Source organism: Physeter macrocephalus, chromosome 15, assembly GCF_002837175.3.
Source record: "Physeter macrocephalus isolate SW-GA chromosome 15, ASM283717v5, whole genome shotgun sequence".
Taxonomy (NCBI): Eukaryota; Metazoa; Chordata; class Mammalia; order Artiodactyla; family Physeteridae; genus Physeter; species Physeter macrocephalus.
This window is the reverse complement of record NC_041228.1, coordinates 25,074,405-25,101,275: the sequence shown is the minus strand read 5'-3', so window position 1 is coordinate 25,101,275 and position 26,871 is coordinate 25,074,405. Positions and strand designations below refer to the sequence as shown.

General features: G+C 32.5%; 1 protein-coding gene across 3 annotated transcripts in view; it reads right to left on the bottom strand.

The window, feature by feature from the left end:
- CSMD3 (CUB and Sushi multiple domains 3) overlaps positions 1 to 26,871 on the bottom strand; it is a 1,193,315-nt gene that overhangs the window by 319,919 nt on the left and 846,525 nt on the right. For all 3 annotated transcript variants that reach the window (XM_024129404.1, XM_024129405.1, XM_028500327.1), the window contains 2 exons: positions 22,985 to 23,154; positions 11,807 to 11,963 (listed from right to left, as the gene is read on the bottom strand). In XM_024129404.1, coding sequence (XP_023985172.1) covers positions 11,807 to 11,963; positions 22,985 to 23,154 — 327 coding nt within the window. The remainder of the gene's footprint in view (positions 1 to 11,806; positions 11,964 to 22,984; positions 23,155 to 26,871) is intronic.

The following is a 26,871-nucleotide window of genomic DNA, read 5'->3' as shown; positions in this document are numbered from 1 at the left end:
GAGGGAGGAGATATGGGAACATATGTATATGTATAACTGATTCACTTTGTTGTAAAGGAGAAACTAACACACTATTGTAAAACAGTTATACTCCAATAAAGATGTTAAAAAAATAAAAAATAAATAAAAAAAATAAAAATCTAAGCTCCCTAGCTAAGAAATTCTTCTGCCCTTAATGTTTTACAAATTACATAAATGTACAATAAATGTAAGATATAATGAATGCACCAACAATAATTAGGTGCTAAATTATATCAATTACAGCTTCTCGGACTAGAGGAATATGATAAATATTCCAGATAGCTTCATGAATTAGGGAAGTCTGTGATTTCAAGACAAATAATATTTGATAAAAGGACAACTTTTATGTACATCTTAAATCATATGATAATCAAAAAGAGATTTGTATCTCTTTTGTAGGCACAGATCTTTGACCAAATTAATCTAAATTTAAACTAGAAGCAAAAAAGGATGTATTAGCTCACTGATGACAAATCACTAATTTATAGTACTGACTTCCTAGAGTGTCAGAATAAACATAAAATTACCAGAAATGTACAGCTAGAAGTACTGAATTTATACTATAATTTCTATATGTTAAGGGCTACATTAGCTCTTGGAGACCATAAGGGGCTCTTCCTAGTCTCTTCTAGGGGTTCTTCATCTTTCCCTCCTCTGTTAAGCAACGGAATTATTTCACACACCTTAATTAATTTACAATCATTTGCTTCTTTTCTTTGTTTTCCTATAGACTGGACTTATTTCACTTTTTTTCTTTTTCCCACAATGCCTACCCAGCACAAAATCTGGAACATAACAGATGTTCAATAATGTTCATAAATGAGTGTGATTCTTAGAGGCAATTATCTCTAGGAGACAACTGAAAAATAAGCTAAGATAATGTTGAGAAACTGAAATTTATAAGACAGTTAAAAAACCTTCAGGAATTTCCTATATGGATCACTCTGTGACAGCCTCATTTGGGTGAAAATATGTTAAAATAAGGCAAATGCAAACAGCTTCAGAAACAGAGCAATACAAGAGGTTAGAAGTTGTTAACTCAAATTTTGACATATATGAGATATAAAGAACACATGGTCAAGCAAGTCAGTCTTTCAAAAACAGAAGTAGAAACAACAGAAGTAGTATGGATCTGCACATTTAACACTACATTTAAAATGTCCCTGCTTGAAAATAACAAGTTTGAATTCCTTTTACCAGACATAATATTCAGTTTATTATTCAAGATTCAGCCACTTTTGAGTTTTACCACATATCATTTATCAAAATAAAAATGGAAATCAAGCTCTCTTTTCAAGGTTTATTACCAAATTCATCCTCCCTTAATTTGAATGCTTTGTAAATGTGGTTGGCAATTGCTGGTGATGAGGTATAATGGAGATATTCTTTATAAATTAAGATAATTTATAATACTTTGTAGATGAAAATGCACATGGACAACAGTATATAAGCTACAAAGCACAACATAATTTAGTCCAATTTGGTGGAATTATTGTTGCTTATTCATAAATATTCAGAACTGTTTTATCTTTATGGAAACATTCAGCTGCCAGTCTTTTCATCGAAAAGCTCAAATACTTGAAACTGACAAATAAAGATGTGTATGAAAAAATATATACTATAAATATTCACCATTCCTTGTGAAATTTGATACTCTGATGAAATGAAAATTTCTAGAGCACAAAATGAACTGAAAATCCTCAATTACCTAAATCCTTTTGACTTGCTGAATAACTTAAACTGAGATCTAATTCCTTTCCTGCCACCATATAGCAGATTTCTTTAAGGATTTCTAACAATTTAAAGTTACTATTTGAAATCTACAAGACAGTAGAAAGGATAAAACAACAACTTCACCATCTGGTACTATTGGATAGTTGCTTCGGATTAATAGTAATATTAATTCAGATTAGTTTTCAGATTAATATTTACATTAATTGGTTCATATTAACATTAATATTGTTATTAAGAAATAAATAATGCAAAACAAGTTAAAACTCCTTTTATGTCTGTCGCCAATCCCTTTCTGGTCTTTCCCTACTGAGAGCTAGCAAATATTCTCAATTAGTGTATTATTTTCACACATAATTTATATGTTTAACACATATCTATATGTCTATGAACAATATACAGTATGATTTGCAAGCATCTGTACACTTCATAAATTATACAATTAAAATAAAAGTCTTCTAAGCCTTTATTTTTTGCCCAGCATTGCGTTTTTACTTTCATATTTATGCACACACTTACACACGCATTTTATTCATTTTAACTACTAATGATATTCCATTGGAGGTATACTCCAAAATTGATTTACTTATTCTCCAGCTCATGGGCATTTATATTGTTATAGTGCTTATATTATTCATTGTTATAAAAATGCTATACTTCTATGTCCCCATTTGCACATATGCAAGTGTTTCTATGGTGTATGCACCATGTAGGGATTCATAGATCATTTTCTCCTCAAGATTAAATCAAAATCTGCTAATCTCCTATTTAACTTCTGCCTTGGCCAATGAAAGATAAATAGTTCAATCCCTAAGTCAACATAATTTCTGTTCAATTTATTTATGAATAATTGTGCATTCACATAAGGTGATGTTATATCTGGTTAGCAAAATAGTAGCAATAGTACAATAAGGCAGATGGTTAGAACTATAAATGATATCTGAAAATCACTTTTTGAATGTAAGTAAGCATTTTTGATGTAACTAAAATAAGAAGGTCCTTATCTGCTTTATTTCTTTGAAATCCACCTAAAATGTAAGTATATATTTAATACTGTTAAAGTGAAATTTTAGAGTATTGAATGGTGAATGAAGATATGTTAATTTTATGTACTAAAAGTAAGAACTTTCAAATTGCTAAATAAAAAGGGAATTAGATTGTTAATAAGGAAACTGAGAAAGTAATAAGATAAATACGTTAGAGAAACATATCCTTTTTTAAACCAAAAACCTTAATAAAAGTTAAAATAATAAAGCAATATTCTACCATAATCTTAAGCTCTATAGAATTCTTTGGTGGATTTAATACATAATATTTAGCAGAATAATCTTTAAGAATGATATTTAATATTTGGTTATTAAATTCCACTTAATCCATGAGTCTTTCAAGACAAGTCTTATTTTAGAATTCTTTATATTTAAATAAGGTTGTATATAAAGCAGAATGTCATTTTAAAATTCACAAGCAGAAAATAATCCACGACCATACATAACAGGGTGATAATCCTCTTTGGTTCATACATAAGGAAAATAAAGAGAAGAAAGCACTGAATAAAAATTATGCATTCCTTTTTTCTCACTAATCAAACTAATAAAAAAACTGACACACTTGTTTCTCACTAATCAAACTAATAATCAGACATATCAAACTTGGAAATGACCAACTTTATAAGAATGCTTTAAGAAGACAATCTTTACAGTTTTGAGTCTTGAAAAGCTATATACATTTATTTTAACTTTTTAATTCTATTTGTTGAGTAATTTTTAATGTAATTTATTTATTTATATAAATTATAATATATCAAATTATATATGTAAATTAGCCATTTATATAAATATATCAATAGTAGCAGTGTAATCAAATTTTGGAAAAATCATTCAAAACAGTTACTTTTCCAGCAAGTATTTAAAAAAAAAAAAAGAAGTTAAGAGTTTAAACAAACAGAAAAGCTTGTAGCTTGTGCAAATGATTGCTGTGCATTTCCAACTGGAGAAATAGGAGATAAGGTAAATAATTATTTTTTCTTTTTAATTGCCGTTGTTCTAAATCCCATGTATAAAGTTTTGACTAGAAAACATGTTACTCAAAGCCTTTCCCACAGTTTAATCTTTGGGCATGAAAAAGTAAGTGATATTATTAAATATGCTAGTTTGTGTCTTGTACATCTTAAATTTGTATATCATTCTGGGATAGTGGGATTCAGCTTTGCCTGAATGTTAATTTTTAGCCATCAGCCAAATTTAGTATATGCATAATTGGCTCAACCTAGACATATCTAAAAATGAATTTTACTAGATATCACCAAATTTCTCCTATATGACTATACCAATTTACATTTCCCAAAGTTCATGAGTTTCAAGTTCTTCAAATTATTATCAACATTTAGTATCATACCGCTTTTTAATTCGTACCAATTTTGCGAACATGCAATAGAAAATTATGTTGGCTTTAATTTTCATTTCTTAATTTCTATCAAGCACTTTTTGTCTTTTGCTTATTGTTACTGGAATTACCTCTACTGTGAAATTTTTTTGCCCATATTTTCTTTTAGACTATTTTTTTTAATTGATTTGTAGGATTCCTTTCTATGGAGTGTATATTTTTCTATTATATTGTAAATATCTCCTTCTAAAATATATCATTTAAATTTTTTGTTTATGGTATATTTCCCTATAGAGAGATTTGTAAAAATAATAATAATAAGGACTGGGACTTGGTCAGTAAAACAGAAGCCACTTAGATATTTTGAGTTGCTCAAATTCAATACAAGAAATTAGAGGGAAAATACAAAGAAATTCAGAGGGCATGAAGGTCAGAAGATCACTGCTGGTTTTCAAGAATCCAGGAGTTCAGGGAAGCTGCTGCCACATACAACCACCTGCCAGCACCACACTCTTGCCTGCAGATGCTGGTGGAAAATAATGGCTTCTTTATCCATCCTATCTTTCAGCTCTCACATGTTTGCCTTTAATTGGCAGAATCTAAGCAGAGATCTTGGCTGGCAAGGGCAGGGGAAATGCAGTTGCCAGATTTTTAGTCTCTACACTTAAGGGAAGTGCTTAGAAGGGTAGGAATGCTCCTGAGTATTGACAGATTTTTGCTCATGTATCTTCTTTGAGAAATCTTTCTTCGCCTTAAAGACACAGCTATTCTAGGCCACATTTTTTTCTAAGCGTTTTAAAGTTTTGAGACTTGCATATGTCTTCAATCTGCCAGAAGTTAATTTTATATAAGAAGTAAGTTAGTAGGTCGTTAGATATTTAAGCTCAAAATTTACAAAGCTTTTGGGATGTGAAGGCTATGAAGATGACTCTTCTGTTATTCTAACAGGAAGAAATTTTATCCAATATTGTATATATAAATGACAGGTAATCAAGAAATATTTCTTCAATATTTTAGTTAGAATACCTTGTACTATATAATGCAGCATTAGTCAATACTTCCTTTATTGCCTGGTTAATTTTCAAGATTTAAAGAGTAGTAGAAATGCCAAATGTACCTGTTAAGTAGTTTACAGGATACAGATTTACATAGAGTAACATTGTTGCTTCCATGTAATTTACTTATTTTCTACTTGCATTTGCACTGAATAAATTGTATACTAAGAGTAAAGTTAGAGTTAATAGGTCATCTGATTATTTTTCATGGTTAACATCGTCAAGACCATATTGGTAACTAAATTAAAGAGTTTAAATAGGGTAATTTATTATATATTTATAAAGCTAGTATGCAAGAAATGTCATCACAAAGTAGCTATCGCCCATCTTTAATTTGAATACAAAATTTGAAATGGCCATGTTCCGTGTGGATTACTAAACTATTTCAAGCAACAAAACTCAAAGGCTAAGAACATCCAGATATATCTGAATGGGCTTTTTAGAAAATTAAATGTGCAGAGGTGATAACAAGAAGACATCTGGGCCCAGAGGTTATGCCTAATGGCTGGGCATCACGGACTTTTGCCAGATCAGCTTTTGAGACGACAATGCTATAATCTATCAAAAAGGTGCAATTTAGCTCTTTATTGGCTGATTGTTTAAAATACCCAATTCCTTTCTGCTGAATGAAAGTGGATTAGCTAGAAATAAATAGAGCCAGAAGACTCTGCAATGAAGCATATTTTCAAGAAATAGAGTTTAAAGATTTCATGAACAACATAAGAGATACTAGGCCTAAATCATTCTTTGATAGTAAATTTGGCCAATAATAAAGCATTCGGATTCTTAGGCATAAAATGACAAAAGTTTCTTTAGGAAGAATTGCATTAACATTTTAAAAAAATATTATTATTTTTACATTTACTAAAACAGTAAAAAAAAAAGATGTAAATCCATGGAATTTTAAATATAAAATATCCAAAACTTGGATTGGAGGTAATATAGTATAGTGATTAGGCTTGCGAATTCTAGAGACAGATGCCCCCAGCTCAATTTCCATATCTGCACTTATGAGCTCTGTCACCTTGGGCAAGTAACAACTTTTCTGTGCTTTGTTTTTCCTCTCTGCTCCCTGAGGATAACAGTACTTCCCTCATAGAGTTATATCTGTATCTAGTAGGTAGTAGATCAATGGTAGCTATTACTTTTAACTCTTATATTTAATGTTTTAATAATGTTAAATGCCTCTGTGTGCCTTTTAAATAAAATCTAAGTCCCTTACTATAGTCCACCTCACCCCTGCCTAGCTTCAAACTTTACCTCTCATTTTGTCCCATTCTCCTTGCTTACACAGCTCCAGCCAAATAACTCAAGCTGAAGTCTCTTAGGCCTTTGTACTTGCTGATCTATCTGCCTAGAACCCTCTACCCTCAGATCTCTTATTATAATTCAGGTATCAATTCAGGTGACACCTCCTGAGACACAGTCCCTGGACAAACTGGGTACAGTAGACCTATCTATCCTATCATCCTGTTACAAATTATTTCTAAATGCAATTCTCTTATCTTTTGGTCATATCTTTCTTTTCTGTCTTGTCTCACTAAAGAGTTAGCTTCTTATGGGCAGGAACTTTGTCTTCTTCAGTGTTCTCTTTATTCCCAGAGCACGAAACATTCCAGTGGAGAAAGACAATATTTAAACCTATGATCCAATGAATAACTTTCACATTAATAAGTTAATTCCAACAGGGGAATAAAAGGGAAGACAAGACATGTGACCAAAAAGAAATGACATTTCTACAACTCAGCCTTCAGAGAGAAACACAGTAAAAGACATCAGATTTAGGAATGCATTTTTGAATGTGTATTGAGCGGCTGAGGGGATTTGGTCAGAGCATCCTATCAGGTTTTCCTAAGTTCTATTATTGAATTATCCAGAGCAGAGTGATGTTTTAGGGAGAATATGGTATTGAGATCCTAATTTCTGACCTGTTCTTCCAACTTTAGAAGGCCGCAATAGTAATTTTCTCTCACTTTACTCCCCTATAGCCTCTAGGAAAGACAACTATGTATTTAATTACTTTATGTTGCATAAAGCACCTGAAAATATGCCTCATCTAGATTTTTATTTGGAATAAGTTTCAGATTTCTCAAGGGCAAGAGTAATTGTTAGCCATTTTTGAAAAGAATGGAAGAGTGGCCTGACTCAAGGAGGGAGTTAATTCTGAGAAATTGGAGGGATGGAAGAGCAATTGGATTCCCTAATGTTAGTCAAGGTCTGACCAAGTTTGTCACAGAGGTTTTACATTCAACCAGCATAGCTATCCATGCTTCAGTTCTCTAAATCAAACTAGACTTGACCGAGAAACTAATTTAGGAGAAGAAGGACCTCTCTACAAAAGACTAAGTAAGCCTTTTCTTGACAACTCTAAAGGATGAAGACTGAAGAGATTTAATCCGCTTTAGAAAAATAAAGGAATGGGAAATTTTCTCCCCTCAAATGTGGTGTAGCATTTTCGTACCAGGTATGTTCTAATTTATTTATTGGTTAAGGAAAGTGAGAGAAGCTCACTGTCCTCTTAGTATAGTAGAACTAAAACTATTAATAATGGGTGAGCCAAATGATTTTCCTTTCTAGGCACTCAAGAGTCTCTGGACTTCCATGACACCATTAATCACAGAGGCATCTATTAATACAATATCTTTGAACTTATTATGTTTTGGAATATCTGTTACAGCTGTAAATCCTAGTAGACACTGTATACTGTCTTCTCAATAGCTCTTCTTTTCTTCTCCCTCATGAACAAAACCTTGATTTTGCTCCCAGCAGTAATTGAAGCATATCAGGCAGTATATCATCATAGTCAAATAATAATCTAATTTTTTAGTCTGACAAATGCTTCATTTTTCCAGCTTGCCTTGCTGGGAAATTTAGGCATAACCACATAGCCCTGTTTTGGACAAAGAGAGATAAAAGAATGTCTGACAGAAGATTTTGCATTCTTGATAAAAGGGACATATATGGCTGACACTACCTGTTCCCTTTTTCTTTTTGCCTTGAATATGTTCAGTGCTAAAGTAGCCATCTTGTGACCATGTCGCAACAATCATGAGAACAAGAGTGAACACACTAGGAGTGCCACAGCAAAAAGACAGCGGCATGGCCCTTTAACAATTGAATCAAGATCTACCTACCTTTTCTCTCTTCACAGCTCTCATATGATAAAAATAAATCCTAATTGTTTAAGCCATGGTTAGGTTTACCATTACTTGAAGTCAAAAGCGGCATCTCAACCACTGTTTCCACTAGTCCATTTGCTATTCTCAGTGACTATATAATGAAGGGACTAATAAGACAGTTGAAATAAAACACAACTTAAAGGCCTGTTCTAAAATATTTCTTCATTTTATTCTCAACCAAATGTAATTCTGTCTCTTAAAATGAAAATAACCAGACAACAGCAAATGTTGTTAAGTCAAAAAACAGATAATAGAAAGGTAGATTAAAAATGACTGTCATTAGATAGGGCAGGTGTCATTAGATAAGGATGGTCATAAAAGGCCTTGGTTAAAACTAGAATTGTGAAACTAGGCAAATGGGATTAATCTGAATTAAATTATTTGCTCTATTTCCCTTGAATGTGCTTAGCATGTTCTTTCTAATCTCTGTGCCTTTCTTCATCCTATTCTCTTTGCCTGGAATAATCTCCACTATTTCTTTCCGTGATCCACCAACACAACCTTTAATTCTACCTTATTCATGAATTCTTACCTGATCTGCCCTAGCCAAATTTCCTCTCTCCTCTCTCTAGTCCTCTTAATGTGAATATTGGAACTCCTCTTTATCTCACAGTGTTCTCTCAGATGTTTCAGAAACAAAGGTGGAATAATTTTAAGGGGAACATACCACAGAATGGCAGGGGTGGGGTTGGGTTTAGAAAAGACTGGATACAGGGATTTGAACACAAAATCTGTTCTTTTCCATTTTCCCCCATGTTTGCACATCTTAGCAAATTCTCTTATGTTCAAAAATTAATTACTGCTTCTAAGAAATTTAGGAATATATAATATGTGGCCTAGTAGAATCTTCTATATCACAAAAACATTTTACAAAATCAGTATTCAGACTACATGTCAATTTACCAAGAATATGTAAAAAGTTGTAATTGGACTAAAACTGACTAAAGACATTATGAAGTGAAAAGGCCCCATGAAGAACTATGCATAACATGTTTGCAAAAAACAAAACAAACAAACAAACAAAAATAACCACAATACCATGTGATAACAGCTACATTAGCTGTGGATATAGACTACTGCAAAAGAAGTGTTAAAAAGTAGGCTACCTCTGGCTGAAGGAATCAGGGTAGGCACCAGTAGGGAAATATTTGAAATGGTCTTGAAGTTGAATAGTTCAATTGATGCCCGAGGTGGGTGGGGCATATTGAAAGAAAAAGAAGCCTGGTTACAGGTGCTAAGGCTGGAAACCAGAGTATATTTGGAGGATGGGAAGTAGCTTCTTTCAAAGCTAGGAAATCTGTGGTTAACTATTAAGATAATTGCAGATATGTAAAAAGATTGCCATTGTAAAAAACAGAAGTAACACTTAGGAAGAAATACATTTAATAACAGATGTGTTACTACTTCCTTAACAAAGGAGCTCAGCACATAGCCATTGGATCAGAAAATCTTAGGAGCATTTACTGACCCGGTGATATCCAGAGACACCTTGGAAGCAGACTATAAATATTTTAGCTCCAGAATATAGACTGAAACACTTTAGTTTCAGTTCTGAGACTGAAAAATATTCATAGATGTATGTCTGTCCTTTTTAAAAAATAATTGCTTTTACACTCTCTTCCCAGTTCTATAGCTTTCCATCTTCATAATGATGCACATCCTATAATGAACAGCCAGAGTCATTACGAAGAGTGACTTCAAATACTTTCTTTTTAAGGATTTCTTTCTTTTTTTTAAAAATTTTTTTTGACAACCAGTAGCTCACAACAATGACAAAAAAGTCAAAGATTTTACTCATTCCAGACACCTGAGCACCCCATACAATTTTATATCCAGGTATGGCCTACAATGCCCAGTATCTTTGCATCAATAATCTCACATTACATAGAATTTACATATCAGATAAGGAAATCTAGGTTTCCTCTGTGAAACCCACTGACATTTTAGACAAAGAGAAATACAAAATGATGCAGAACAAAGAAACACCATTATGTAAACATTGAGCCATGACTTGAAAAATGTCACCAGTCCTGTCAGACAACAAAAAGGGAAAGAGGAAAACAGATTAAAAAACATTTGCCCTTCTAAGCAGATCACACCAATTATATTTGAGCAATAATCCACAATATTGTTATTTTTAGTCCATCACACAGCAATATCTGTAAACACGATTTGCTTGGATTTTGATTTGTCTTTGGGAGGACGTCATAAGGAATCACATTATACACAAGAGTTCTCAGGATTTAAAAATATGTATTCAACATCATTTTGTTAATTGCTGTTGTGTTAATGTTAAAAATGTAACAATTCTAGCACAGGTAGGAAAAAACCTTTAAATAAACAAGGAGCAAGAATAATATCTCAGTATTATGTCTCCTGTCTCCTACTTACATCATTAAGAAAGAGCATTTTCACAAACAGTAATTTGATTCAGACTCCCTTTAAGATCCCATGAATATCTTTGATGCTGTAACCATTTCAATTTCCCCATTTCTGTAATAGCTTTCATTCATTTGACTTCTTGAGAAAATTTATGGAATTCATTCAATTCTCTCAAATATTCTAACAGTAAAGATTTCTGAATACTGTTACTTAATTTATTTTGCTATATTACACGAATATTCTGAACTTCCAAAAAACTGATTTGATCTGGTAAATTGTAAATTTATTAAACACACAACCAGGAATCACCACAGTTTTTCATGCACTTTACTTTCCTAGAACAGTTCTTACACAGATCAGAAACTTAATAAATGTTATTTGAATACGACTTAATGTTCATTGGTGTAATTAGTCTATTCTTAAATTATGATACAGGTAAAATAAATTCATTTTGTTCATATAACAATTGATGTAACCCACCTACCTATGGCTCTCAACGATTCTCAGTCTTTGAGCTTCTACCTGTTTAAATGTCATAAAGCTGACTTGAGTATAATACAATAGTTCTATATAAGTTTATTTTTAACAAGGCAATTTAACACAAAAGCAAAACAAACAAAAATCTTAGCTACTCTTCAGTGTAAAATCATTTGAAACCAACCAATTATCATTAAGGGTGACCAACTATAACTACTACACAGGTATTGCATATATTTTGCAATTACAGGTAGGAGCTCAAACATTGGATTCTCATTTATTAAAAAGTTTAATTGTATTTCTTCGTGAAGAATACTGCTATTTTAAAATATATAAATAAGTTCAAAGTCACAAATTACTTAAACTTTCTGAATCTTAGCTCTTTCAACTGTAAAATAGCAACCGAATACCTGTAATTTTTAAAGTTAGGTTCAAATAAAATTATATACATAGAAGGGAGTTGTAGACAGCAAATTGATAATCAAATGTTGAATATTACTTCACCTGGTGTACTGCAATTATTTAATAAATATTTAGCATCAGTGTTTGGCCTTTTTTTTTTTCTTCCAAAATACTTACTGGTATACACAAGTTGAAAGCCTTCATCTGTCCCTTCAGAATCAGAATTAAATTCTAGCCAGAGCTGGTTTGAAGTACTACTAAGGGTCAGTCCTCGCATAGATGCGCCAGTAAAAGCACCTAGTAGATGAGTTGTTTTATCTTTTCCATCATAAATCTGCAAAAATATATTTACAATTAAAATGTAAATTTGCCAGTAATAACCAATTCAGAGCATGTATTTATATCTGTGAAGAAAATGAAATTATTACACTCTTCGTAAATCAGGTCACTACCTGTTTCCCAAGAACAACTGCATATATTAATTCCTACAAATATCAGGGCAAGAAAGTTAGACTCCACATGGGTAATTTCAATATTCCAAGCTCAGCAGACACTAAGTAGAACTCAAAATCATGTTATAAAATTTTTGTTCTTATAAAAACAATGCTTCTAATGGCAGACAATTTAAAATTGAGAATACCTATAGAAAGTTTGGTTTCTAAGATTGGTTGGTTGGTTGGTTGTTTTTCTAAACTTGCTCAAGGGCACCAAACACCTGCTTTTCTAATAACATGATTAATAAAAAATGTACTTGCTTCTTTTGCAACTTGTACTTACCCATGTCCTTTATTTCATATCTGACACTTTAAAAATGTTAAAATAGTACTAAATGCATTTAAAAGCTGATTTAACAAGGCAAAAGTATACAAAGCAAAACTGATATGTTCCCAAAGCTCCCTACCTCATTCCCATTCTTCGGAAGGTGTAGCTTCTCATTGCCCTCTAATTTGCTTTTATTTTATCAAGGCATTATGGACATTTCTTCAGGTCAGTGGATAGAGATTCTTCCTTTTCAGAGCTGTGTAATATTTCATTCAATGGCACTACCACAACTTGCCCTACCATTCCATATATTAATAAACTAAAGTTTTTTGCCACTAAAAGTAATGCTGAAATAAACACTCTTTAGATGTTATTTCACATTTCTTTTTTAGTACTTGTATTTCAGTAAGAAAGTTTTCAGTATATTGAATTTGGGGGCTAAAATGTTCATGTATTGTCAGATTATTTTCCAAAAAGTGCTCAGTAATTAAACTGAGGGTTTGCCAACAATGCATATTACTATTCTTTTTCCTTTAAGGCACACATTTTTAATGTAGTAGTTATTACCCCCAAAGGTGTGAAAATTGGTTCTTAGAGTTCATAAAATCTTGGATATTATGATGATTTGTGGTTCTACAAAGACCAACTCTGACAAATCTCATTCCACAGTACTTAGTTTCATGAAGTTGGAGCTTGGGGCTCCTTCTGTGAATGATAATGAATAGAGACAACTGAGAAATACTTCTGAAAGTTACTTGTCTCTTGCCTGAAATTGCCTTACTTCTGACCTGTCATAAGAGTAAAGAGTATGTCGCTAATCTCCTAATCCGGTGATCTTGTCATAGCACCAATGTTCCCCCAAAGTGGTATGCATTATATTCATGTCACCTAGGAGATGATATTTAGGTGGTACATGATGGAACTTTTATTATTATTATATTAATTTACATGATATATTTTTCTTGTGCTAAATTGTTGGATTTAACTTGATCATCTATTTAGAATGTTTTCTACAATTTGTAAATAAAAACTGATGTATAATTTTTTGTCTTTTTATCAAATTATCCTTACAGGCTTTAGTATTAAGTTTATGTTAATTTAACAAAATGAACTGGAAATACTTTACTATATTTCAAAATCTGGATTATTCAAATAAAATAATGAGCCTTTGCTTTCTACAGATTCAAGGTATTCTTCAATTCAAGGACATATTCTTGAGTTTTTGTTTATTTAATTATTCCTTGTGAATTTTATTATTTTATTTTTGAATGCCTATTATTTACATATTCAGTCTCCAAAACTGTGTTGCAATTCTTTTACTTTTTTTTCTTCTGAAATTTATCTATCTATCCTCTGTATTATGGCTTATCTTCCACTGGATCTTCCACACTAACAATTAGATTTTCAGCAGTAACTAATCTCTTTTTAGGTCTTCTATTTAAATCTTAAATTTTTAAATCATTGGTCAAGTTCTAGAAAGTCAGTCTGTTTGTCTCTCTCTCCCCCTTCTTCCCGCCCCCATTCTCTGTTTTTGGTACTCAAATTGCATTATCTTAAGATATCTCATTTGTTTTATGTATTTAACTTGGTCTTTCTTACTTCTGGTTCCTGAATTCTATTAACTATGTGTTTATTTATCTTTAGGTAGTTATAGTTTTATGTTTCCTTATTATTGATACAGGTTTTAGATGTTGTAAAGACAACAATGCTTTTATTTTAACATGCTATACAAATGTAGCTTTTGTTCAGAGCCCCTAGTATCCTTTCCTAACAACCTTACTCTATAACTTTTCTGCACAGACTTTCTGAAGTCTCCAGTGTCCAGGGTTTCCTGCTCTCTCCCTTTGTGCCTGAGGGAATCTATAGCTTCATATGCACCCTCCAGGCTCCACCAGTTTATTTACTTGTTATTTTATTGCCACTGAGAGGGAGTGGAAATAAGAAAGAGAGGAAGTGAGTTGTAAAATCAATCCAACATGCTCACTGAATTCCTAACAGCAAATACCTTACTGGTCTCCCTCTTTGTTTTAAAAGGTCTTTCTGTCAATTTTTTAAAGAATGTGTTGACTGTTAAAAGAGTATTTGACTACTAGATAAAGGGCTGTATGGACTAATTTCCTAAAATTATATGGGAGTACCAGGAACCCCTTGTGGAATCTAATTTATCATACAAATTCATCTCTGTTTTTGTTATCAGCAAGAATTTGTCTTCAACAAAGCTGAACCAAATGTTGAGGTTTGTTAGCTCAGGAATTTTTTTTTGTTTCATTACATAGGAGTCAACTTTTCATTTCTTAACAATAGTAGCCATCAGCAATAATTCAGAGACAAGGAAACATTGTGTGTCAGAAAACGCAACTTTTGTGTCTGTTTCAAATGTTCAATATGCTCAGAAATCTGCTTCTGAATACAGTTATGTGTACAACTCTATATATGCTGTAGTTTATAAATCCTGTGGTTGGAGCTACACATTCACTGTCAAACCATGTAACCAACTGATCCAGTGGATTTTTTTTTTTTTTTTCGGTACGCGGGCCTCTCTCTGTTGTGGCCTCTCCCGTTGCGAGCACAGGCTCCGGACGCGCAGGCACAGCGGCCATGGCTCACGGGCCCAGCCGCTCCGCGGCATGTGGGATCCTCCCGGACCAGGGCACGAACCCGTGTCCCCTGCATCGGCATGCGGACTCTCAACCACTGCGCCACCAGGGAAGCCCTCCAGTGGATGTTATTTGTGGTTAACACTGTCAAGGTAACCCTACAGAATATTTTCCTTTTATTTCTCTTACTGCTGACCGACATACAATTTCATTTGTATGTTAAATATAAATAATTTTTTCTTGGATTCAACTACTTCTGCTTTCAGGTATGGATGCATTTTAAGAACTTTCAGCTTGTCAAAAACAGCCAAATAAAGGGGAAATATAAACTAAATAACTAATTGTTGCAACTGAGTAAATAGGAATTTAAATTTATTTTTAATTTTTAAAAAAGCTCTCCCCTAACTTTTTTTCCCCAAATTTTCAGCGGGAATGAAAAAAAAAAGTTTAATGATAGCAGAAACCATTATTTTACTCCATATATATATAAATCATTCCTATGTATAATAATGAAAAAAAGTAACAAGATAATTCAACACATATTTAGTTCCTTCTTAACCTGAAGGAGATTAAAAAAAAATAACACAATATTGTCTGCCACAATAGATACATATTTGTATTGAATTTTTCTATTTTTCAAGATAGAAGCATACTTTTTTCTTTTTCAAAAGAAACTTTCTTTAAGAGCTAATTTTTAAAATAATCATTGGAGAAGCAGGTATGAAAAAGGAGCTAATATTTTCAAATGAAAATAATTATCTTAAGCTCAGCTGGGAGGATCTAATTCAGCATCAAAATTAACTACAATTTATTTAACAATGTAAAGTCAGATGGTGGGAAACAATGTAGAAGGAGCACTATAATTATCAAAGTAAAATGAAGTGTGATCACTCAGCTACGAAATATTGGACACATGTATAAAATTGTTAAATCAAAATGAAAAGCAAGTGTTAATTAGGAAGGCTTTAAAAAGAGAAGAGTTTTATAGCTATGATCAAGTCCATGCTGTTTAACTTGTAAATAAAATCCTTCAAATGTATTCAAATATATATGGGCACATAAAGGCAACAAGAAAGGACAAAGCAGTGTAGCCAAAGACAAATTACATTTGAAGTAGACATGAATGCAATCATACAAATAAGAAAATAAAACAAACAAAATGTGCCTTTCATTTAAAAATAAATTTACAGTGCAGAGTGATTATATTGGGTCTGATCAGAACCACATAGAAATTTTGAGATTATTTCTCATTGCTTTTCTACTTAAAATCAGGATCTTTAAGTATGTTTTTATTTATTTGAGCCTATTTTCCTTTTTCTAAAATATATTATTATTTTTGATATATGTCTTAATATCTATTTTTATTTTTCAGAAATTTAGAAAGCTAAAAAAGACTAATCTGATTATAATAGTATACTTTTTAATTGGAAGGGAGAGGACTCTGGTGCTCACAATAGACATACTCTTAGTTACTTAGAGCCTAATTCAGATAATGAAGACTTACTTTTATGTCAAATGTAGAATTTCAAGTTTTCTTAAAAATTAATATTGTAAAAGGCATTGAGGGCTTTTATAATATTAATGAAGCTCTTTGATAAGACTCTAATTTGTTATAAGGTTGCAATTAATTTGGTAGTCCTACACTAGAACAGACTAGAACTTAATACTGCCATGTTTCAGTTATCAAACCTTTTGTAATGGATCAGGGCCTGAAATTAGTTATGGTGTACAGACCCTCCTACATCTGGAAGGTCAAACCCTATTATGATGAACTGCTTAAGGACACTTAAAACTGTTGTTGTTGTTAATGACATAATAAATGTATGATTAGAAAGTATATTCCCAGTCATTTCTCTAGTGAATTTAGCAAATAAGATATTATCTGAACCCAAGAGCAAAAAGTACATAAAAAAGTAAAATAAAAAGAGAAATTACACATGCATATGAGTAAATCATACAAACCTTCAAATCATTCCTGCTCATGAATACTAGAATTTTCATTTTGGCCATTTGTTTTATAGGTTGATTTGGAATTTAAATAATTTTTTCTAATAAGTTGAGATAGAGTTCAAATTTTGAATGAAAAAGAAAAAATAATTTTTACAATTGTTAAAAAGGACAATATTTTAAATCTTATTATGTTCTCTCCAAAGATGATATGTAACAGAGAAGAAAACATTTGTTTGTACTCAAATATTTGTCTTTACAATAGCTATATAATGTGTACTCAATTATAAGAGTTAGTATGTATCAGGGAGGGAGTTGGGAATGCAATGAGGGGTCACGTTTTCAGGGGCCTTCGCCTTGTGGTCCCAGCTCTACCATCAAAGCTGATTGGAGTGTCACACATCATTTCACTTCTGTGATCCTCAGTAGGGGAGAAAAGGAAGGGTTTTATGAGGCTTATCATAGCACGCTATACAAATGGATATTTACAGAGTGCTTTTGAAGGGAGAAATAACAGAGGATTACCAGTGAACCACAAGCAGAGTTAGTAGATACATGTGGTAGACTTATGAGATCACTGGTGTGCTAGAAAATATTTAAAACCCAGCTCTCAAACAAACCAAACTGGTGAATGTACATACCCATATATATGATTTTTAAGTAAATTTTATTCATATAAAGAGAGATTGACAGACTTTTTCTGAAAAGGTTTAGATAGTAAATATTTTAGGCTGTTAACATCTCTGTGGCAACTACTCAATACTGCCTTTCTAGCACAGAAGCAGCTGTAGACAATATGTGAATGAATAAACACAGCTTTCTCCTATTAAAACTGTATTTACAGAAAGAGGTGTCAGTCTGATTTGTCTCACAGACTGTCATTTGTGAATCACTGATTTAAGAAATGTGTAGCATGCTATTTATACACAGGAATAAAATATACAATACTCATTATTGTAAATTCCATAGAGCTAATTGATTCTTACAGAGTGCTTTCAGTATTTTTTGCCAAACTTTTGTAGCTGCAACTTATAACTGCAACTTACAGACAAAAGTTGTTCTTAAATGAACATTGCTTGATTTTTTTTTAAAAATTATTTTTATTTATTCATTTTTGACTGTATTGGGTCTTTGTTGCTGCATGCAGGCTTCCTCTAGTTGCGGCGAGTGGGGGCTACTTTTCTTTGAGGTGTGCGGGCTTCTCATTGCAGTGGCTTCTCTTGTTGCAAAGCATGGACTCTAGGCGCTCAGGCTTCGGCAGTTGTGTCACGCGGGCTCAGTATTTGCAGCTCATGGGCTCTAGAGCACAGGCTCAGTAGTTGTGGCACACGGGCTTAGTTGCTCCGCGGCATGTGGGATCTTCCCGGACCAGGGCTCAAATCCGTGTCCCCTGCATTGGCAGGTGGATTCTTAACCACTGCACCACCAGGGAAGCCCTATTGCTTGATTTTTTTGTTAACAAGTAAGATGAAAATGAAACATCAAAAACGATGTTATATCAGAATGTCACTGGTTTGTAAATGATATGAACAACTTCTTTGCTAAACTGAATAATGGTTTTCAAATACTAGAAAAGATATTTTCTCAATTTTTTGTGCTATTCATAATATAATGGCTACAGATACAACCCATTTCTACTTATGTACTGACAATGAGCAAAGCAATAAATCAAGTCAGGGTTTGTAGTATTTGCCAATTTCTGCAGTGTAAACACTTACTATGGCTAATATCAAGCTATCAATGTGACATTGTTGAATACAGAGTTGGGAAGAGATGGACAACCTGACACAGTATTTCCATCACACAGATACAGTATATATAACTAACCCCCAAAGCACCGATAATAGTTAAAGTAGTAAAATAATTAGGAAATGAAAAGTTGCATTTATTACCTTTGTTTTTTAATTGTAATCCAATTGTAACAATTTAATTTTTAATAATGGCTATGTTTAACAACCAGCTCACAAAAGTACTGAAAATTTAACAATAGGCTCTCACAAGTGGTACTGCCAAAGATTCACAAATAGGTTATGAAAGAGCTTAAAAATAATACGTCTTAGAAAACAACAATAGCAACACATTAATAACCTTATAATATTTCTAAAAGAATGTTATTAAGTCCTTCAACTATCTAGTTTTTCATAAATATGATATACATCTCCTAACCCTTTCTTTTGGACTCTCAAAACCAATTTGGGGATATTTTACTGGCTCTTCTCCATAATAATCCATTTAGTCTACATTTTGAGTAAGAAATAAGTCTTTAAACTTCACAATGCTGACTGTGGTAAAAAGATTGTCTTGAATTATTTCCCTGCTCCATTTCTTTATCTGAACATAGTGCTTAGTCTTTTTCTGAAAATAAAAACAAACACAGCGACAAAAAAACATAAATAGTATTTCTAATTGGTATCCAGCTTTTTTCCTATCCAGCTGACAAGGAGAGCTATTCATTATTGACAGTTTAGAGCCTACATATAATAAACACCATCTATAAATGTTAATTAAAAGAATTAATTAAGTTACATATTTTGAGTGAGGGATCAGGAAGTTCAATATTCTTGCCCATTGAAAGTAACAGAACCAAGGAAAGGTATATTCATAATTCCCAAACCTGCTGGTCATCACATAATCTGGAGAGCTTTATAAAATTCCTTAATCCCAGGTGCAAACCAACTGAACTAACTTTCCCCAGATCTACTGAAACTTTGCTAGCGTGGTTATAAATAACTAAGGTGTTTATAAAAAGAAGGAGGAGGGAGAGAGAGAGTGGGTGAGTGAGTAAACAAGCGTCATCCTATATGATGAGCTATTAGAAAGGAAAGTTGTTTTTGTGTGTGTATAGATATAGATAAATAACACACATTGTTTTTTATTGTTGTTGCTGTTTTGTTTTTATCAGAATCCAATACAGTGATGTTATATAGTAAGTGAAACCAGAAGAAAACAAACCTTCTTCCAAGCCTTATACCCATGTAAAGATTACAAGAGAATGTCATTGCAAAGAATGTAGCCTATCCTACCACATAAAGAAAAACAATGCTTTTAAATCTCTCAGTCAAGGTGCAGAGAGTTCCATAATGGGCTATTTTTTTTTTTTCTTATTTCTTCTTATGTCTTAGTTGGAATGGAGAAAGAGAACTGACTCTACTAGGTTTAATATTGCAAAGTGCTGGGGATGAGGATGGGCTCTCATGGATTAGTTTGCAGTTAGGCAAATGACCTTCCATCCTGAGAGGACTCTGGGCTTAACACTCTTTGAGAAGTAATCATTTGTCCTTTGCAGAGTACATTGTCTGTTTGTGCATGCCTAACTCTGCCTGTGTCAGTAGATATCTTTGACCTAATAGTCGCCCATGGAATTAATGAGAAGAATAACATACAAGCATTTTACATCTTACACTGGTGGAGAGACCATGAAGACAGACAGTGTTTAAAAGCCCATCCCAAACCAGCTCTGTAGTATGGCTTACTGAAGTTCTTTTAAAGTGATAATTTAGAATAAATCCCAGGTTAGAGTATCAGTAGAAGGATAATCGAATTGGTGTGTTTCCAGGTTAATTTTAGCATATAATCTTTTCAAGTTTGGAAAACATATATTTATTCTAGGAAAGATATAATTTAAAAAAATTTCTGGGAATATAAATTTTCATCCTTTCACTCATGAAAGAAAAATCACTATTTAATGAAATCCACTAAAGGGCCTTAAATTGAGTTTTTCTCCTTTCCTTTGTCTCTCACCGTCACATCCCCTCACACTGTCACTTATTACCGAGGTCCCATCCTTCCTCAAGGGAACACACATCACAAATGCATATGACCTTACTCCAAATAAGTAATACGTTAGAAAGCACTCCGAGAAACATATTAGGGCTATTTTTTAAAAAAGCATCACTTGTTATCCCTAATGAATTTTCCAAATAATAAACATCATTCAGTATGGAAAAGTAATGTAGAAATTTCAAGCATCACTGAGAGCAGAGAAATATTTTAGGAAGGATTGTGGTAGGCATGGGGAAGCATTTCCTGACTTTTAACTTATAAATACATGTTTATTATTGTTGCTTATGTGATACAGTTTAGTAGCTACACTCATATTTCTGATCTACACCTTGATACATTATTTTCCCCACAGTTAGCCAAATAAATAAATAAATAACCACTGCCTTAATTCTAAGTACAAGCATCCCATTAATCTCAATGTTGACTCCAATTTAGCAAATAAACTTATTTTAACAGGAAAATCCAAACAATGAACTGGGAGTTGAAGATATAATACAGTGAATTTCTGTTGCCTATTGAGGAAAAGCACAAAAAGTGGGAATGGCTCTAAATTAATACTAAAATTGTATATATCTGAGTGTATTGCAGGAAATCTTTCCCATGTCTATACAAATCTTACAAGCATACAGAACTGTTTGTGTTAGAGAACCATCAATTATCATCAAATTAATATTCTTTTTAAAAGAAGAACATAACCAACAACCTTGAAATCACTGCTTAAATAAAAATCCCCCACCCCAGTCAACCTGGGATATCATAATTTTTTTCAAGCTTTGTGAAAACAGAAATATGTTGGATTTCTTACCTGGATTAATGAAATCTTGATAATAAGAAAAATATGTATGTGATCATTTTTTAAATATTTAAATGTGATTTTATAGAAGTGTTTACTTTTATTCCAATAATGAATATAGACTGTATTTATCAAAACATTTACTTTGAAAAATATGGATCAGCAAGTATGAAAATATTCATTTGCCTAAAATTGTATCATTAAAAAAATTTCTTTTGGCAGCGCCATGCCACTTGCAGGATCTTAGTTCCCCACCCAGGAACTGAACCTGTGGCCCACAGCAGTGAAAGCACTGAGTCCTGACCACGAGCCACCAGGGAACTCCCTTTAATTGTATCTTTAAATTTGATTATTTCAGATTTTTAAAATAAATTAACAAATTTTGTCCTAAATGTTTATTATCAACAAGGTATATTTTTTCTTAAAAAACAATATTTATAGATATTGTTAGATATATTGATAAATTATAAACTTTTTCATAGTCATAAATGCAAAGAGTTATCTATGTATCAACAGAAATAAGTTACTTAATAAACATCAAAATAAAAATTAAAAATTGTCCATTTATGGATTATGTTTTATAGATAATATTTATTGAATATAAGATATTTGGCATGAAAGTGTTCTTATTTTGGTGTTACTGAAACATTAAAATTCATGTATCAAAAAAAAATGGTTCTGAAGAACCTAGGGGCAGGACAGGAATAAAGACACGGATGTAGAGAATGGACTTGAGGACACGGGAAGGGGGAAGGGTAAGCTGGGACGAAGTGAGAGAGTGGCATGGACTTATATATACTACCAAATGTAAAATAGATAGCTAGTGGGAAGCAGCCGCATAGCACAGGGAGATCAGCTCAGTGCTTTGTGACCACCTAGAGGGGTGGGATAGGGAGGGTGGGAGGGAGATGTAAGAGGGAGGAGAAATGGGGATATATGTATATTTATATGTATAGCTGATTCACTTTGTTATAAAGCAGAAACTAACACACCATTATAAAGCAATTATACTCCAATAAAGATGGTTGAAAAAAAAGAAGACAGCTATGTAGCAAATTGGGTTCAGAAACTACATTACAAAGCACAGGAGAGACTACTGGAGTAGAGGAAGTGAATAGCTATTGGTAATATCTTAGGGCATTTTCACTAGACATTTTCTTTTTTCTTCTATTACAAAGAATTCTGTATTTTTCTTTGTAAAACAATATTATAAATGGGTTTATGTCATGAAAAAAATTCATGTATCATAAAATCAAAATTTACTTATTATAAATAAACATTAGAAACAAAACATTCTATCTCAGTAAAAATACTGGCAGGAAAATGGGAAATAATGTATAATTTAAATCTATGAATGGTAGAATCAACTTATGGTTGATTATATATACATATATATCATATACATGTATATATGTATTAATGCATACTTAATGACTAAACTGATCAAAATATAAATATTCTGAGTTCACCTACCTTAAGAACATCTCCTTGTGCTAAATGAAATGTTCTGGCTGAAATATTGATTCCCTTTCCTGCTTGAACCTGAATACTATAAATGCATTCATGGTTGTTTTCATAGTTGAGTGGATAATTTGGAGAGAGCAGAATTCCTTCATTACTTGTTGCAGATGCACCACATTCAGCTGCAGGTAAAACAGAATATTGAAGTACAGTTTAATAGAAAGCATTATCATTTCAAGTAATGTAATGTATGGAAGTGTAAATGCATTTTATTTTAACTAGAGCCTAACATGAAAATACTGTACAGAGGGCTTTACATTGTAGATGATTCACTCCCTCTCATATAATAGATGGGAAGAAGGAACTACTGCCTCTGGACAGAACACTGTACATAAATAGAAATACACAATAGTTTCAGTATTTCTCCCCCTTTGGATGAAAGCATAGCATGGAAAAGGATGAGGGCAAAAGATTTTCAGGATGTATTTTAAGTTTGTAGATCTCTGATTAATTTATTATGTTTAATTTATAATTTACTTATTTTAAAGTATAAAAGAAGGGGAGAGATCAATTTCATTTTAGAATGATTCTTTACCTTTAAATGCTTTACTGTTTAAATACTTAAATATTAACAAAAATCATGCAAAAGAAAAAAAACCTAATGAGGAAATGAAAATGATCAAGATGGAGCAGTCAGTATAATATCAATAATAATAATATTATTTTAACAAAGCATAAAATAATAATAAGAACTAATGATATGATGCTAACAATCAACTAGTCACATGAAGTGTCACCCAATAAAGCTCCTTCAAGACCTTTTAAGGTAAAACAAAAACAAAAAATACATAAACTGCCAATATTGATTTAAATTATTTCTATTTTAATAATATTTAAAGAGTTTTATAGTGTCAGCCTTACATTTAGGTCTTTAATCCATTTTGAGTTTATTTTTGTGTATGGTGTTAGGGAGTGTTCCAATTTCATTTTTGGACATGTAGCTGTCCAGTTTTCCAAGAACCACTTATTGAAGGGACTGTCTTTTCTCCATTGAATATTCTTGCCTCCTTTGTCATAGATTAGGTGACCATAGGTGTGTGGGTTTATCTCTGGACTTCCTATCCTGTTCCATTGATCTATATTTCTGTTTTTGTGCCAACACAACACTGTCTTGATTACTGTAGCTTTGTAGCATAGTCTGAAGTCAGGGAGCCTGATTCCTCCAGCTCCATTTTTCTTTCTCAAGATTGCTTTGGCTATTTGGGGTCTTTTGTGTTTACACACAAATTGTACATTTTTTTGTTCTAATTCTGTGAAAAATGCCATTGGTAATTTGATAGAGATTGCACTGAATCTGTAGATTGCTTTGGGTAGTATAGTCATTTTCACAATATTGATTCTTTCAATCCAATAATATAGTATATCTCTCCATCTGTTTGTGTCATGTCTGGTTTCTTTCATCAGTATCTTATAGTTTTTGGAGTACATGTCTTTTGTCTCCTTAGGTAGGTTTATTCCTAGGTATTTTACTCTTTTTGATGTGATGGTAAAAGGGATTGTTTCCTTCATTTCTCTTTCTGATCTTTCACTGTTAGTGTATCGGAATGCAAGAGATTTCTGTGTATTAATTATGTATGCTGCAACTTTACCAAATTCATTGATAAGCTCTAGGAACTTTCTGGTAGCATCTTTAGGATTTTCTATGTAAGTTTCATGTCATCTACAAACAGTGACAGTTTTACTTCTAATTTTCCAATTTGGATTCCTTTCATTTCTTTTTTTTCTCTGACAGCCGTGGCTAGGACTTCCAAAACTATGTTGAATAAAAGTGACGAGATTGGACATCCTTGTCTTGTTCCTGATCTTAGAGGAATCATTTACATTTTAAATCTGCCTCATTTCCTCCTCGCTAGCTTATTAGAATCTAGGCATGCTTGTGGGGGCATGGAGACAAAAGTTCCCAGGTCATAAAGATGATCCAGAATACACATATATGTTTATCAGTTAGATTATTTATTAGGGAATGCAGACAGTTTTAAACTATGTTATAGAATCATGTAATTCTGAGAATATGTACTTGGATGCCAGCTTGCAATATACTGAAACACTGATTAGCAGCTCAGCCTTTAAAATTCAGAGATTGGTTTCAAAATTAAGCTCTATCTTCTATCTGTATGGCTTTGGCAAGTTATTTATTCTCTCTAAGCCTCAATATTGTTATTATTATGATGGAAATAATAATACTCTTCATAGGGATGTTTGTGTGTGTGTATGTGTGTGTGTATTATTATATGTAGATAATACATGTAGAGCATTTAGCAGGAAACTGGCATACAACAAGAGCTCGATACATTAAAGCTATCATTATGAATATTTTAAGTATAAGTACTAATGGTGGCATCATGTTGTATACAAAGAAAAATAGTTTAGGATATTTATACTGTTCCCAGTGTGACTATTCAGGTGTAGAAAGACACTTAGGTGTGAAAAGCCAGAGGACTCTTTCTAATTTTGGAGAATTATTTATGATATTAAAATTATTTTAACTGAATATAACACCCCCACAAATAAAGGCCAAAGGATAATTTACTTCAAAATATACTAATAATTTATTGTAATGTTCTCAAAATTTGAATAGGTAGTAAGTGCCTTCTACTATAAACACTGGTTTTTAGTGTAAAATATAAAGGAAATTTTCCTTTCATATGAACAATAACCTGCTTTTGTTATATTTTAATTTTCAGTTGATTTTAATGGAAGAAATGTTCACATATTGGGGTATGGGGAAATCATTCTGGCTAATACATTATTTAACTTGAATTTTATGCTAATTAAAACAGCCTGTTTGTGGCTTACCAGACATACATTGTACATCTGCTTTAATCATTAAAAAAAAAAGTGTACACTGACCAGAAGCAAAGAATGCCCATGTTAAAAATAAAGATTTAAATGCCTCTTTTCCTGGGATGCCAATGCTGGTACTCCTTTGGTAATAAGACTCCCTTCACAGGTGCCAATGACATACTGACTTGCTGTACACATGCTGATCTGTTTGTTTGTTTTTTTTTAAACCTTGAAGGGATGTATTCCCAACTTGCTTGACTTCCTTTGTTCTGAAAAGATATAAAACTGTGCTGAAAACCATGCTTCTCTGGAGCAGTTCCTCAGAGTTATCTGAGAGGCTGTCTCCCAGACTATAATCCTGTTTGGCTCAAATAAAACTTTTCTATACCTCTTATAGATTGTTTATTGAATATTTCCATTGACATTTCCATTATAAAATGACTATAAATGATTTTCTACTTGGTGAAATAAAATCAGGACTTAAACCAGAACGGAAGAATTAAGGAAGAAAATTTGGATTAAATTAGCACATTTCTCATTTAATCAGGACTCATCATAAATTATGGGGCCCAGTACAAAAGGAAAATATACTACACTTGTTGAAAACATGTTAACAATTTCAAGAGATCAGTAGAGCATTAAACCAAGCATGGCCCTTCTCAGCATGAAGCCCCCCACTGTGGGACTGCATGGGTTTCACATCCATAAAGCCAACTCTGCATTTATTCTTCATAAAGGTACAAATCTACAAGGCACAAATCTACAAGGTAAAACTTATTTTCTCCAGTTTTATAGATGAAGACACCGAAGTGAGTTTTCTTGCTAAAATTGAACAAATGGTGTATATCAGAGCTGGGATTTACACTGGGATTTATTTATCAGTCATCACCTATGGTGTTAAAAGGGTGAACATATAATTTCTCTTCCAGATCAAAGTACTCTTTTAGTATGAAAGGAGGCATTATTAATAATTATCCCACACAGCAGTTGTAAATTGAGACCATCCCAGATAAACTGGTAGTTGGTTTACTTTTTTCTTTACACTTTAACTGATG